Consider the following 12,201-nt stretch of genomic DNA (forward strand, 5'->3'; position numbering starts at 1 on the left):
AACAGGATCAGTAACACAGGAATGCCTGTTCTAGCCTTAGGTAATCAGGAGGAAAAATAGAGGCTATATGGTCAAAGGATAGCACACTAAAAATGACAAAACTATTTATACAGACACTTCTCTTGGCTATAACAAATCATTTAACTTAGGCTGCTTATAAGTAAGAATCATAATGAGCAGCATTACTAAACAATTTAATTTCCCAAATTAATGATTTCAGCTAAATACTTGAACCTTCTAAGAAGGCTGCTAATAAAAACTTTATTTGCAAATTGAAAGCTGCGATGAGCAACTCCTTTGCAAAGTTATTACCCCTGACCAAGGTATAAGAATTCACTTGGACAAATCTCTTTCATAAGCTACCTAAAAATAGGATAGTTCATAAATTCTCTAAACTTTCCTGCTATGGGCAGCCCTTGATCTTTAACTGTAAAATCTAGTAAAACTTTGGCATACCCTAATGCTAGTTTTAAAACTTACTGAAAACCTCTATAAATTTAGAATTGTTTCTCAAATCCAGGCAGTTTTCTCATTCTGAATGCTTAAACATTTAGATCACAAATTGCAATACCAGTAGAAAAACATTCATCTTTAGGCCGATTGCATAAGTTACCGCATGGCAAGAAACTAACAAAATTTTAACATCCAGAGCATACAAATACTTCAAAGCATTATGAACTTCAAAACTTAAATAGCACACTTTCCTGAATTGCAGTAGTTCCAACTACAGAAAAACTGGACTGCTATAAGGTTTGATATGATTTAAGCTAACTCATTTTTTTCCCCAATTCCTGACACCAATATTAGATTTATAGTTTTATTATAGTAACAAATAGTTAACAGTGAGATCTGCACACATATACAGAATTATTATATTTAAATTCATATAGAACAATATTTACATTAAGTTACAACTCTGAAGTTAGAAGATGAAGTACAAGCTTAAGTTTTACAACAAAGAAAACAAAAATACAGAAAACAAAAATAGAGTTGACAGTAAAAATATATCTGTTCTTGAAACAACATGTGGAAACTCTTGGTCAGAAAGCTACATCTTCTTGATCTGATTGTCCACATCATTAAAATACGGATGATTCAGTGCCACTTTGCCAGAAATTCGTTTGGCAGGATCGTATACTAACATTTTCTGGATGGGAAAGATAAAAAGAAAAAAAGGTTTTTATTTATTTAAGCAATGAATCATTAAAAAAAAACCTCCAGAAAGCCTGAACTTCTCTACTAGTAAGCCATAAGCTAATTTTACTGAAAAATCTACTAAATGAACAGTTTCATTAGTTCAATACCAAACCACATAAGTATCTCATCCACTATACTTCACCCTCTAGCTCTAGAATAACCTGTTCCTTAAGGTATCTTGATAACCGTTTTTTGTTATAAACTATAGTTTAAGACATGAGCATTCAGAGATAGCTTTAAAACCAAGACATACATTTAAGAAAGATATCTAGTTTAATTATAATTACTTTGAGAATTAGATGGCCACCTGAATTATTTACAACATTCTTGAAATGGTGGCAACATTATAGAGGTTTCTGATGTAGCTTCCAGTAAGTTCCAAATAAAAACCAAAACAGAGTGTGATGTGCTACATAGTTAAAATGAGTTAAAATGAATGAGTCAGACAAGCTAGTATTAATTTACATCACCAGAAAAAGATGAAAAGTTCAATATTGACCTTAAATTTTTATCTTAAAGAAAATCAAATCAACATGCAGACAAGAAATATTTGTATCTAGTCATGATCTGCGCTCTTATTATGTATTGAGCACTATGTTAAGTGCTTTGTAAATATCATGTTACTTAATCCTCACAACAAAAGGTACATACTAGTTCCATTTTACAAATTAAGACATGGGAGCTCAAAGAGGTTAAGTATTTTGGCCAGATGAGAGGGGAGTAATAAAGCTAATTTTAAAACCAAGCCTGATTTTTTATTTACAGCAATGGTTCTCAACTGGGTGGGTCTGCCCTTGGCAATGTCTGGAGACATTTTGAGCTCTAACAACTGGGTGGGAATGTGCTACTGGCATCTATAGGGCAGAGGACTAGGATGGTCCAAGGTATTTGATTTACAGTATTTGATTTTTGTTTTCTTAACTGAAGTGAAATTCTTTGTATTCAAAAATAACAGAAGTTAAAAAGATAGACTGGGCCCAGAATATGGAAGGTCGTTTATCCCAAATCAACAATACTGGTACACAAAATACTGAATAGCAGGTAAAGGACTTGGGAGTTCAAGGCAAACAATTGGGAAATCTGAGCCAAATTTGGTGGCACAATGATTTATAAAGTATGAAAGTGCCCAAAGACCAATTAGAAGACTTACATGATGATAGAACAACAGATTGTTTTTGACTTTGTTTAATAACCTGCCAAAGCATTATTTTTTTCTGGAATTAAGTTACCCGAGATTTATTAAAAATTACTTCCTTCTAAAAGCTCAATATTTAAATGACGATCTAAAATAAACTTCCTGAAGCAGGCCTAGGATAATTATCCTAACAGCATTTTTGTTCTGTTTCTAAAGAAAACTTGGGAATGGAAATGTAATAGAAGGGAAACATAGATCAGTCCTTCTCCTAACATTTCCGATGTGCAAACAAGGCACAAAGTAAGAAATAGGGGTTGATGCAGTAGAAGGCTTTAGTAACTAAAAATATCAAGCAACAAGAGAAACACCAGTGACCAGGATAAACTAAAAAGTAGTAAAATAATGAGACAAAGGAGCTAGAAAGGATAGCTCCAAGTCAGAAACTTAAACAAAGGTGTATTAACCCTGACCTTCCCTATACAGTATCTATAGCTGTCTATCAGATAAAGAAAAACAAAAACAACAAATAATGAAAACAACTAATGCTAATTCTCCTCTCAAAACTACTAGGGTTCTTGGTATCTGAAATGGAGCTAGTAATACAATAAACATAACAGATATAATAGTTATTTGCCTAACTCACTAAATGTTGTTTTTCCTATGTCCCAGATAAAAGAAAGGACTACATTCAGAATCATCAATGATAGTATAAAGGGCACTCCTTACCGAGAGTAGATCCAAGCCATTTTCATCCAAGTTTTTGACCTGGGATGCAAGGCTTCCTGGTTTCCACTTAGGAAACGTATTTTTATAGTCCTGTAAAGACTCCACCTCTGGCCACACCTCATTGTTGGGGGTACCCAAAGCTCTACAAGCCAAAGTAAAACAAAAAATTATTAAAGCATAAATATAATCTTATTATATTCATGTTGCCTTTAAAGTTCTTAACAACTTAAGTAAAAAAAAAAAAACCTACCTGAAAATTCTGAAGAGTTGATCAATTTCTGAATCCCCATGGAAAAGTGGTTTCTTAGTTGCTAATTCCGCAAATATAGTGCCTATACTCCAAATGTCAACTGGAGTCGAATAGCGAGCTGACCCCAGCAATACTTCTGGAGATCTATACCAAAGTGTTACCACCTATTACAAAGGAAATTTTCACACTGAGTAAATATAGTGTATTAAATTACTTAAATGTACACATTTATATTTCATTAGAACTGTCCTTTAGAGGCTGTATGATTGCCTCTGATAATATTGTTTAAAAATTAACCATATACAAAAATACTAAATGGAAAATAAATATTTCATTTCTAAGTTCTATTCATTACTGGAGGAAAGAAAACAGATAAAAGAATACCCAGTCTTTTCTTGCTTTTCAGATCAATAAAGTGTGGATCAAAAAAGTTAAGATAGCTTTAATGCTTTAATAAAAAAATTTAAAAAAACATTTGATGGTGGGTAATGGATTTAGGGGTGACACTGAACAAAGTGCATGTACTACTTACATGATAAAAACACGAATAAGTCATATAACAGTTTATTAGTGGTCTAGAGCTGATCTATTATTTTAGTATATATAATTTACCACAATGGTAACAATATCACTCTAACTTAGTCAATGAGGTCAATGGCATCAACCATGGGAAAATGATATAAAGGGATAGTAAAAAGAAGCTAAGACATCCAACCTGATGAGCAACGATTTAAGGTTTCATTTGGGAACAGTCTTTGAGCCCAAGGGTAGACAACTCTAGAGAAGACTGTTTCTCAATACAGACATGTGCCACATAAAAACGTTTCAGTTAAGAATGGATGGTATAAATGATGGTGGTCCCATAAGATTATAATGGAGCAAAAAAATTCCTACCGCTTAGAAGTCATGGCCATCCTAATGTCATAGCACAACACTACACTTTTAAAGAATAATTTAGTGTAGCCAGTAAGTGCACAATGTTTATAAAGTCTATAGTTGTGTAAGTAATGTCCAAGGCCTTCACCTTTCACTCGCCACTCACTCACTGACTGACCTAGAACAACTTTGCAAGCTCCCTAAGTGCCTTACACAGGTGAACCATTTTAAAATTTTTATAGTGTATTTTTACTACACCTTTTCTATGCTTAGATACTATTGTACTACAATTGGCTAAGGTATTCAGCACAGTAGCATACTGTACAGGTTTGTAGCCTAGGAACAACAGGCTATACCATATAGTTTAAATACATAGTAGGTTATACTGCCTAGGTTTGTATAAGTGCACTCTATGTTCATACAATGACAAAATGGCCTACAGGTGCACTTCTCAAAACATATCCCAGACATTAAGCAACACATGCTATAATCCTACACACCACAATTCAACTTTCCTTTTCCCTCAAAACAAAACAAATGAAATATCAAGTCACCAATATACACAGATGAAACATGATTTTGTTTAGTAGCTCCTAAATGTATCTGGAAGAGTACCCCTTAAGCAACAAAACTAGTTTTTTACCAATTTGATTGTGCATCAAAGAGGACCCAATCAGGAGACAGACAGAAACCACCCGGTGATTGAATGGGGAAAATTTAATATAAAGGATTATTAACTACAACAGGGGATTGGAATAATGAAGACTGGCTAGTAAGAAATAATGAGAACACTAAAAACTACAGCAAGGAAAAACTAACCCCTTCCTCCTGCAGTGCTTTTCCAGCACCCTCTACTGACAAAGTATAACATCTCACTCAATAGCAAAGGAAAAATACTGAAAGGTTCTAGCTCCATTTTCACGTAGCATGCAATGAAGGGTGAATTCAGAGCTGAGGCAATAAACTGATACAGCAGAGTGGAAATCTTTTTTGAGCATTTCTTCCTTGATTTAAAGAACAAATATAGAAGATAATCCAGCAATCACACATACTCAAAAACACCAAAACCACCCGATTCTCCGTACCTCATGTGTATAGACCCTAATAGGTATTCCAAAAGCTCTGGCGAGGCCAAAGTCAGCCAGTTTGATTGTTCCTTTGTCATCGATCAATAGATTCTGAGGTTTTAAGTCTCTGTGTAGAACTCTTCTAGAGTGGCAAAACACAATCCCTTGTAGGATTTGGTACAAATAACTCTGGAAGAAGAAAAATGTTAGAAGCTTAACTGCATAGCACGCAATGATTTTCTAAATAACCTTGGTGAGTTTGTTTTGTAGAAAGAAATTATAATACAGGGAAATAATTTAACTACCAAAAAGCTTTCAGGCCATTTAAGACGAACAAGCATTTGAGAGTTGAAAAGCCCAGTTATATACAATATTTCACTTTTGTACACCTAAGACAAAGATAGTCACCTTATGCACGTCTATGACCATATGGACTCATTTTGTCTTCTTTTACTTATTTTTTGGTCCCTCATTCTTTAAGTGACAGTTTTCTATAGAGTTTCCTAAACTTTTGCTTTATACACTGATAGCAACTCTATTTCTATCTTGAATAAAATTGGTCTTTTTCATTTCTATCTTTTATCTTTACATATGTATTTCCTCTTTGGAGACATTGGTCAGATTCCAAAAGAAATGACAAAGGGAATATTATGATTAAATTTAAATAGATAAAATGATCAGAAAATGCTGTTTAGTAGTTAAGTGTTTTATAAGACACCTGGAAGAGTGCCTTGCTCAACTGGCATAAGGATAAGACACTTTTACTTTATACACTTCACTACTTTTAAACAATTGTGTATACATTTATAGTTTAACGGAACATAATGTCTACAATAAATGATCAAAACACAGTTAAAACCAGAAAAAATAAAACCACCTGCTACCACCGCCTTGCCCTAGGTGTTTGTCGTTTTATAATATCTGACAGTCAACTAAAGACCAGAATATCCTAGTTTCCAACAATTACTACTAACAGTTATTAGTTTAATGTTATCTTGGACATCACTTTTCATTTTATAATTAGAAGCATTATCTAGTAATAAAATGGTAACTATTAACAATCTAACCCTAGACTGTGGGAAGAAAATGAAATACTCTTTACTTCCTCATTCTACTTTCTAACACTTTCCCCAAGCATATTCCCACAAAACACAGGCACTATATAGAGCAGTGAATAAGCACTTATATATTAGGCAAACTTCTTACCTTAACAAGTGAAGAATCCATGAACTGACCAGGAGGAATAGAATCCAAGTATTTCTTTAGATCCATGGAAAGGTATTCGAAGATGAGATATAACCTGGAATCCTGCATGAGCACATCCTGAAGACTAAAAAATAAAACAATTATGTGAAAAATTAATAAATATTTTACCTCTCTCATAAAATGACTTCCCTATATTTCACAGTAGCTATAGATATTTTCTATGATAACAAATACATACTGTTTTGGGAAAGAAGAGAATAGCTTCCCTAGCAGTAAAAACTTTCCCTCGTGCCCGGCCAGGCAGGGCTCAGAGGTTGAGCGTCAACCTAGGATCCAGGAGATTGGGGTTCGATTCCCAGTCAGGGCACATGCCCTAGTTGCAGGCTCGATCCCCAGTCGGGGGTGTGCAGGAGGGAGCCGATCAGTGACTCATCAATGATGTTTCTGTCTCTCTCTCTCCCTCTCTGAAATCAATAAAGATATATTAAAAAAAAACAAAAACAAAAAAACACCTTCCCTCGTAGTGCTAAATACAAATTTGAGAAAGAAATCTTGGGGCAGCAATTGAAACTTAGGTTGTATTATACAGGAGTTGCTGTCAAACCACTTACATTCCATAATGGCATTTCTAGGCTGACTGCTTATTGTTTAGAGCTTATTTTTCCATTGAGGTAAACTATAGAAATAAATTGTAAAGTAGTTTCTGACCTTAATAGTTGCTATCTCTAGTCCCGCCCAAATTCAATTAAGTCCTAACTCGGACCTTTAGAAAGACAACCTACCCCAAAACACCAGCCCACATATTTAAAAAGGAAAAAAAAAACTTTTCTTTTTCATCTGACCTAGCTGCCTTAGGGCTCTGATTAAGGGATCTTAAGGACCAGAGCTCTGCGTGAGAGCTGACACAGCTCAGTGAAAAGATCTTCCTTTTTTCCCAAGGCCAGTTTACCTTGATCTTTCAGGCCCAAATATTAATCTCTATGACCAAGCTCCTCTAATTATGTTCCTGCTTTAATGGCCTACTTTTCCTATGTCCAGCATTGTCAATTAACAAAAATAGTAGGGTTCTGTTCCACTCAGCAGCGTTACACAAAAATTAAGCAAATATAAAAATTTCCACGTTGAAAAGCAAATTTTAAATAGAGTGCAGAAAATGGTTTCAATCCAGATATTATACCGTACCTGACTATATTTGGATGACGAAGTTCTTTTAATAGAGAAATTTCCCGAATTGCAGTGCTAGGAACCCCTTCCTCTTCACTTTCTAGTCTGATTTTCTTCATGGCTACCACTTGACCTGTAGTTTTGTGTCTACCCTTATACACAACTCCATAGGTACCTGAAATAGACAAAGTAAATGTCTGCTATGTGACATCCCTCCAGGAACTAAACAAGACTTTAATGTCCAGATAGGAAGTACTACCTTCGTCACAATTATACCCTCATCACTTCCAAAAAGAAACTGAGGCTAACAACAACCTACTGTTAGTCTATAACTGAAAAATAAAATTCATGTAGTCATCACAGGTTTTCTAAACATTGAAATTACCAGTAATTTTCTAGCACATAATACAATGTAAAGATTTGGACTCAGTGACTATTACTAACAGGAGTCACTGTGACACTTTCAGAAAACTCTGTAAATGGCGCTATATGCATTTCAAATAGCCAATGACTCTGATCCAGAAAAGAATGGGGATAAAATATTTTATTAAATATTTATTAAGTCTAATAAAGGTTACATTGTTTACAACATAGTAGAAAAGGCTCGTACCCATTCAGAAGATGAGAACATGGATTCTGATGCTGGGGCTTCAAATAATAAGCAACAATGTCATTATAAAGGGTCTGGGAATGGAAATGGCAATAAGGGAGCTGGACTACTTGGCTAAATCAAGTTCATATACATGATATACTTATTCCCCTGGATAAGTGCTTTTTAAAACCAGGTTTGGATATTTTAGAGAAGACTTGAACCCCTTAATGATATATAAAATTTTGTTAAAAAGCTTTTGCTATTTTTCTGACATCAGTATAATTTCAAAAGTGATTAGAGTGTATTTTTCTAGGGAGAACGTTTATTCCATAGCTTTTATCACTTTCTCCAAACGTAGAAAAGGTATTTCAAAAAAGGTTTAGAACCACTAACAAATTATCTGCCTTAGACATGCTAATCAAACTTATTTTTAACTCAGCAGCAAAATTAGTATAGTTGAATGGGTGTAATAAAATGTTTATTTTTTCCAGAAAAAAGAAATCATATAAAATTTTTAAGTTAAAGAAAGACTGCATCTCCAACCCCACCACCACCCAAACCTGTCATTACTATCACACTTGATTCCTTCCAGTATTCCTTTCCTGGCATTTTAGTAGTATTCCTTATACAAGAAGGGGTTAGGGCACACTAAAAATGTAGTTGAAGATGTTCCTCAAACAGAGCCTATAGGAACTGGACTCTAGTAGCAAATTATTTTAAGTTGTATCATTTGTCCCTGAAGAGTTTGGAATATCAATATCAAGACCCATATATAAAACTTATGATATTCTGTTGGGGAAGGAGGAACAGTCAAAGGGATATTTTTATCCCTCATTTATACCATATAGATATGAACTTTTTAAAAAACTCTAATGAAATTACTACAGATAGGGAACGAATGATTATATATTGGCTTTAAAATAGCTTAAACATGTACATATGACAGATCATTTCAACCTAGGGTAACTAAATAGAAAATTTAAATTAGTTTAATAGTCAATTATTGAAACCAGTTCAGACAATTTAGGTAAAAATACTTATCATCTTAAAAATAATTGTAGGCAACTAAAAGTATATTATGAAACTAACATAATTCTACTGCTCTAAATTCTCCCAACACATATACAAGACATCAACAGTCTTATCAAAATAGGAATACTGTTTTAATTGTTTAGTATTAGAACATAAGATTATTGGGGAGAGATGTGTGCCAGGTAGTCATCTGAATAATTTCAGTTCTCTTAAAATATGAACATTTTTTGATACTTTTGTGTTTAAGTTATATAAAGAATATATGTATTAATGCATGTTAGTAGTGTAAGGTACTTTAAAGGTTAGATTTTAATAAATATTTACATGTCTTCATGTCACAGATGTTATAGCATCATTAAATCACTTAAAACTTTTATACGAAAAAGCACTCACCTTCTCCAATTTTCTCTATTTTGGTATAGTCATCCATAGTCAATCAATAGTTATGGCAGATGCTAAAATGAGAGGAAAAAATGATTTGATTATATGCCACTGATTCAAAGGGTGGTTTTAAGTTATTGAGATACTAGTTGTAAAGCATTTTCCACAGTGCCTAGTACAGTATTAATTTTCCATAAATATTAGTTATATTAAAACAATATTTATAAGGGAAAGGACTCATGCAGTAAGACTTTCCTACAATTTCTTACAACAGTGACTTAGCTTCTTCCAATCAAATAAACCTCCAAATTCAGACATCAATTTATCTATCCTTCCCAAAGAAACACCAGAAGTATGTTTTCTTAGGGAACACTTCTAAGGAACACCATTGTGTGCCAGAGTTATACTCAGATATTTCAACAAATATTATTTGACTGAATTTTTACTGCTTCATGATTTTATGAAGATAATTTTAAGACATGAGTAGGAACCTAAAACATGGTCACATTGCTCATCCATTAGAAATATTGTTAAAAGCATAAATGTTTAAACTTGCTCAAGTGAGTTTTCATCTTTCTCCTGTTCTCAGGAGTCACACAAACATGATCAAGACTGTTGAGGCACTTTTTGAAAGAGTAGGAAGTATCACCTAAAAGAAAAGGTGCAATTCCACACAGACAAATTTTCATTATACCCTAATACAATCTCAAGAACAAAGTAAAAAATGAAACATATACTTGAGTCACAATGAATGGTAAAAAAAAAAAAAAAAAAAAAGTTGAAATGCTGACAACTCAAGACTGCCTCAGTCAATTTTCCAATGAAACTTTAGAAAATTAAGGTAATTATGCTTTGGGCTTCTAACACAGCCATCACTGATAAGATCATATATATATCACTGTCCATGAGTGTCAATCTTAAAAAGAAAAATTAATTTTATGAAATAGCAATGGATGATTAAGATAGATTCCTCTCTTCAATATCCAGATTTACTATGTCTAATGCACAATAAAATTGTTGAGCTCACTTTGAACAAACAACTAAAAACTCCATTTCAAAGCTGGGTTTAAGTACTTTCCTCCATTTTCCTGTGGCAACAACGCTAAGTAAAGGACGGACGGGCTTCAGGCCTTTTGAGGGCCCCCAGGGCTCTGTGGCACCAGGGCAGCGGGTACACCACCAGTGGCTCACCCTCCCACCCACAGACGTCCAGCTCTTCAGGAGAGGAATGTTGTGCACATTACTATTAGATAAAAAATGATTAAAGGATACTAAAACCCACATATGTATCTATCTTTCGGCAAGTCTTAGTTTACCAGTTTTTGCTAATTGCACAGTATATAACATTACCAAAAAATTCCAGGTTCCCTCTGGCCCTAGGCCTCGGCTGCAATGTTCGCACAGGCTCTAGGTGGGCAAGGCCATGGGCACAGAGGCAGGTCCGAGGCCCACAAGCTGGTTCTCCGGATGGGCTTCCCCGAAGGCCTGGACTTCAGGACTGGCGGGGGCGCCGGCCGAGCGCGGTCTGCTTCCCACCCCGGGCAGAGCGCACACGGGAGCCAGGCGGACCTGGCACCGGGCGAGCGCTCGGCGCGGTCGGGACAAAGCACGGACGTGGCTTCACTGGTGACCCGAAGGCCTCCTTGGCCAGGTGAGCAGCCTCTTCCTGGCAACAGCAGACCGCGAACCAGATGGCGCCTCCGACGCCAGGGCAGCCCCAGCCCTCCCGGAGTAACCCGCCGCCTCTGAGCGCCCCCACGCCTCCCCCTAAAGCCCGCCCGGCGACGCTCACACGCTCGGACCCGGGGCTCCAGGTGAAGGCGGCAGCTCAGCCTCCCCGGCCTGGCCCCACGCAGACCCCGGCTGCCCAGCCAGGCCCGAATGACCACCCGGCGCCTCAGCACTCCCGGTCCGAGGCCCCGAGCCAACCACTGTGTCCCCCACAGGCATGACCCTGACGCCAGCGCCATTACCCGGCTAATGAGCCCGCGGCGAAGGCGGCGGCGGAGGCTACCAAGTCGGCGTCGCGCGGTCCTTAACCTCCCAGATCCAGCTTTGGAGCTAAGTGCCAGCAGTTTCAAACTCGCCGCGCTAAAGGGTCGCGGATCCACCAATCAGGTGACCCGTAGACTTTCAAAGGAGCCAATCAGAGCCCAGTCACGCTTGGGCTGGGCTTCCCTGGAGCTAGAGCGCGAAAGAGAAGGAAAACGGCGGCTGCAGAAAAGGCAGGAGGGCGGGCGCCAACTGAGTCTGTGCGCAAGCGCTGTCTTTTCTCCCGTGAGAGAGTCGTCCTACTGTTTCTAGTCACCAGGATTCTACTGTTCGTTTTGGGTTGATTTTTTTCACCTGCCAATATTAGCACAATTAAAATTTAGTATACACAAATAACTCATCACAAAAGTGATACTATACTTCAGTCCAGATTCCATTACTTTCACTTATAATGCTTAAAGCTCCTGTCTATTTATGATTTTCTAAATGGATGACTTTCGGGCTGGGCCGAAGGAGCATATATCAGTTACCTTAAGAAGATAACGGAACCAAAAAAAAACCTATATACGCAACACATAGACAC

The 12,201-nt window shown here is 36.5% G+C and overlaps 1 protein-coding gene across 2 annotated transcripts; it reads right to left on the reverse strand.

The window, feature by feature from the left end:
* Positions 1-803: 803 nt before the first annotated feature.
* CDK1 (cyclin dependent kinase 1) lies at positions 804-11,701 on the reverse strand. 2 transcript variants are annotated; one of them, XM_016220840.2, is made up of 8 exons: positions 11,600-11,701; positions 9,639-9,700; positions 7,640-7,796; positions 6,458-6,581; positions 5,270-5,440; positions 3,309-3,472; positions 3,059-3,200; positions 804-1,147 (listed from the first exon to the last, which is right to left on the reverse strand). In XM_016220840.2, exons 2-8 carry the CDS (start codon positions 9,673-9,675, stop codon positions 1,049-1,051), a joined length of 894 nt encoding a protein of 297 aa, XP_016076326.1. In that variant the 5' UTR covers positions 9,676-9,700; positions 11,600-11,701; the 3' UTR covers positions 804-1,048. The 2 variants fall into 2 exon arrangements, with proteins under 2 accessions (XP_016076326.1, XP_016076327.1); XM_016220841.2 differs by lacking the exon at positions 11,600-11,701 and adding an exon at positions 10,977-11,126.
* Between the last annotated feature and the right edge of the window lie 500 nt (positions 11,702-12,201).

The sequence above is a fragment of the Miniopterus natalensis genome, chromosome 14, assembly GCF_054644295.1.
Source record: "Miniopterus natalensis isolate mMinNat1 chromosome 14, mMinNat1.hap1, whole genome shotgun sequence".
NCBI classification, from domain to species: domain Eukaryota; kingdom Metazoa; phylum Chordata; class Mammalia; order Chiroptera; family Miniopteridae; genus Miniopterus; species Miniopterus natalensis.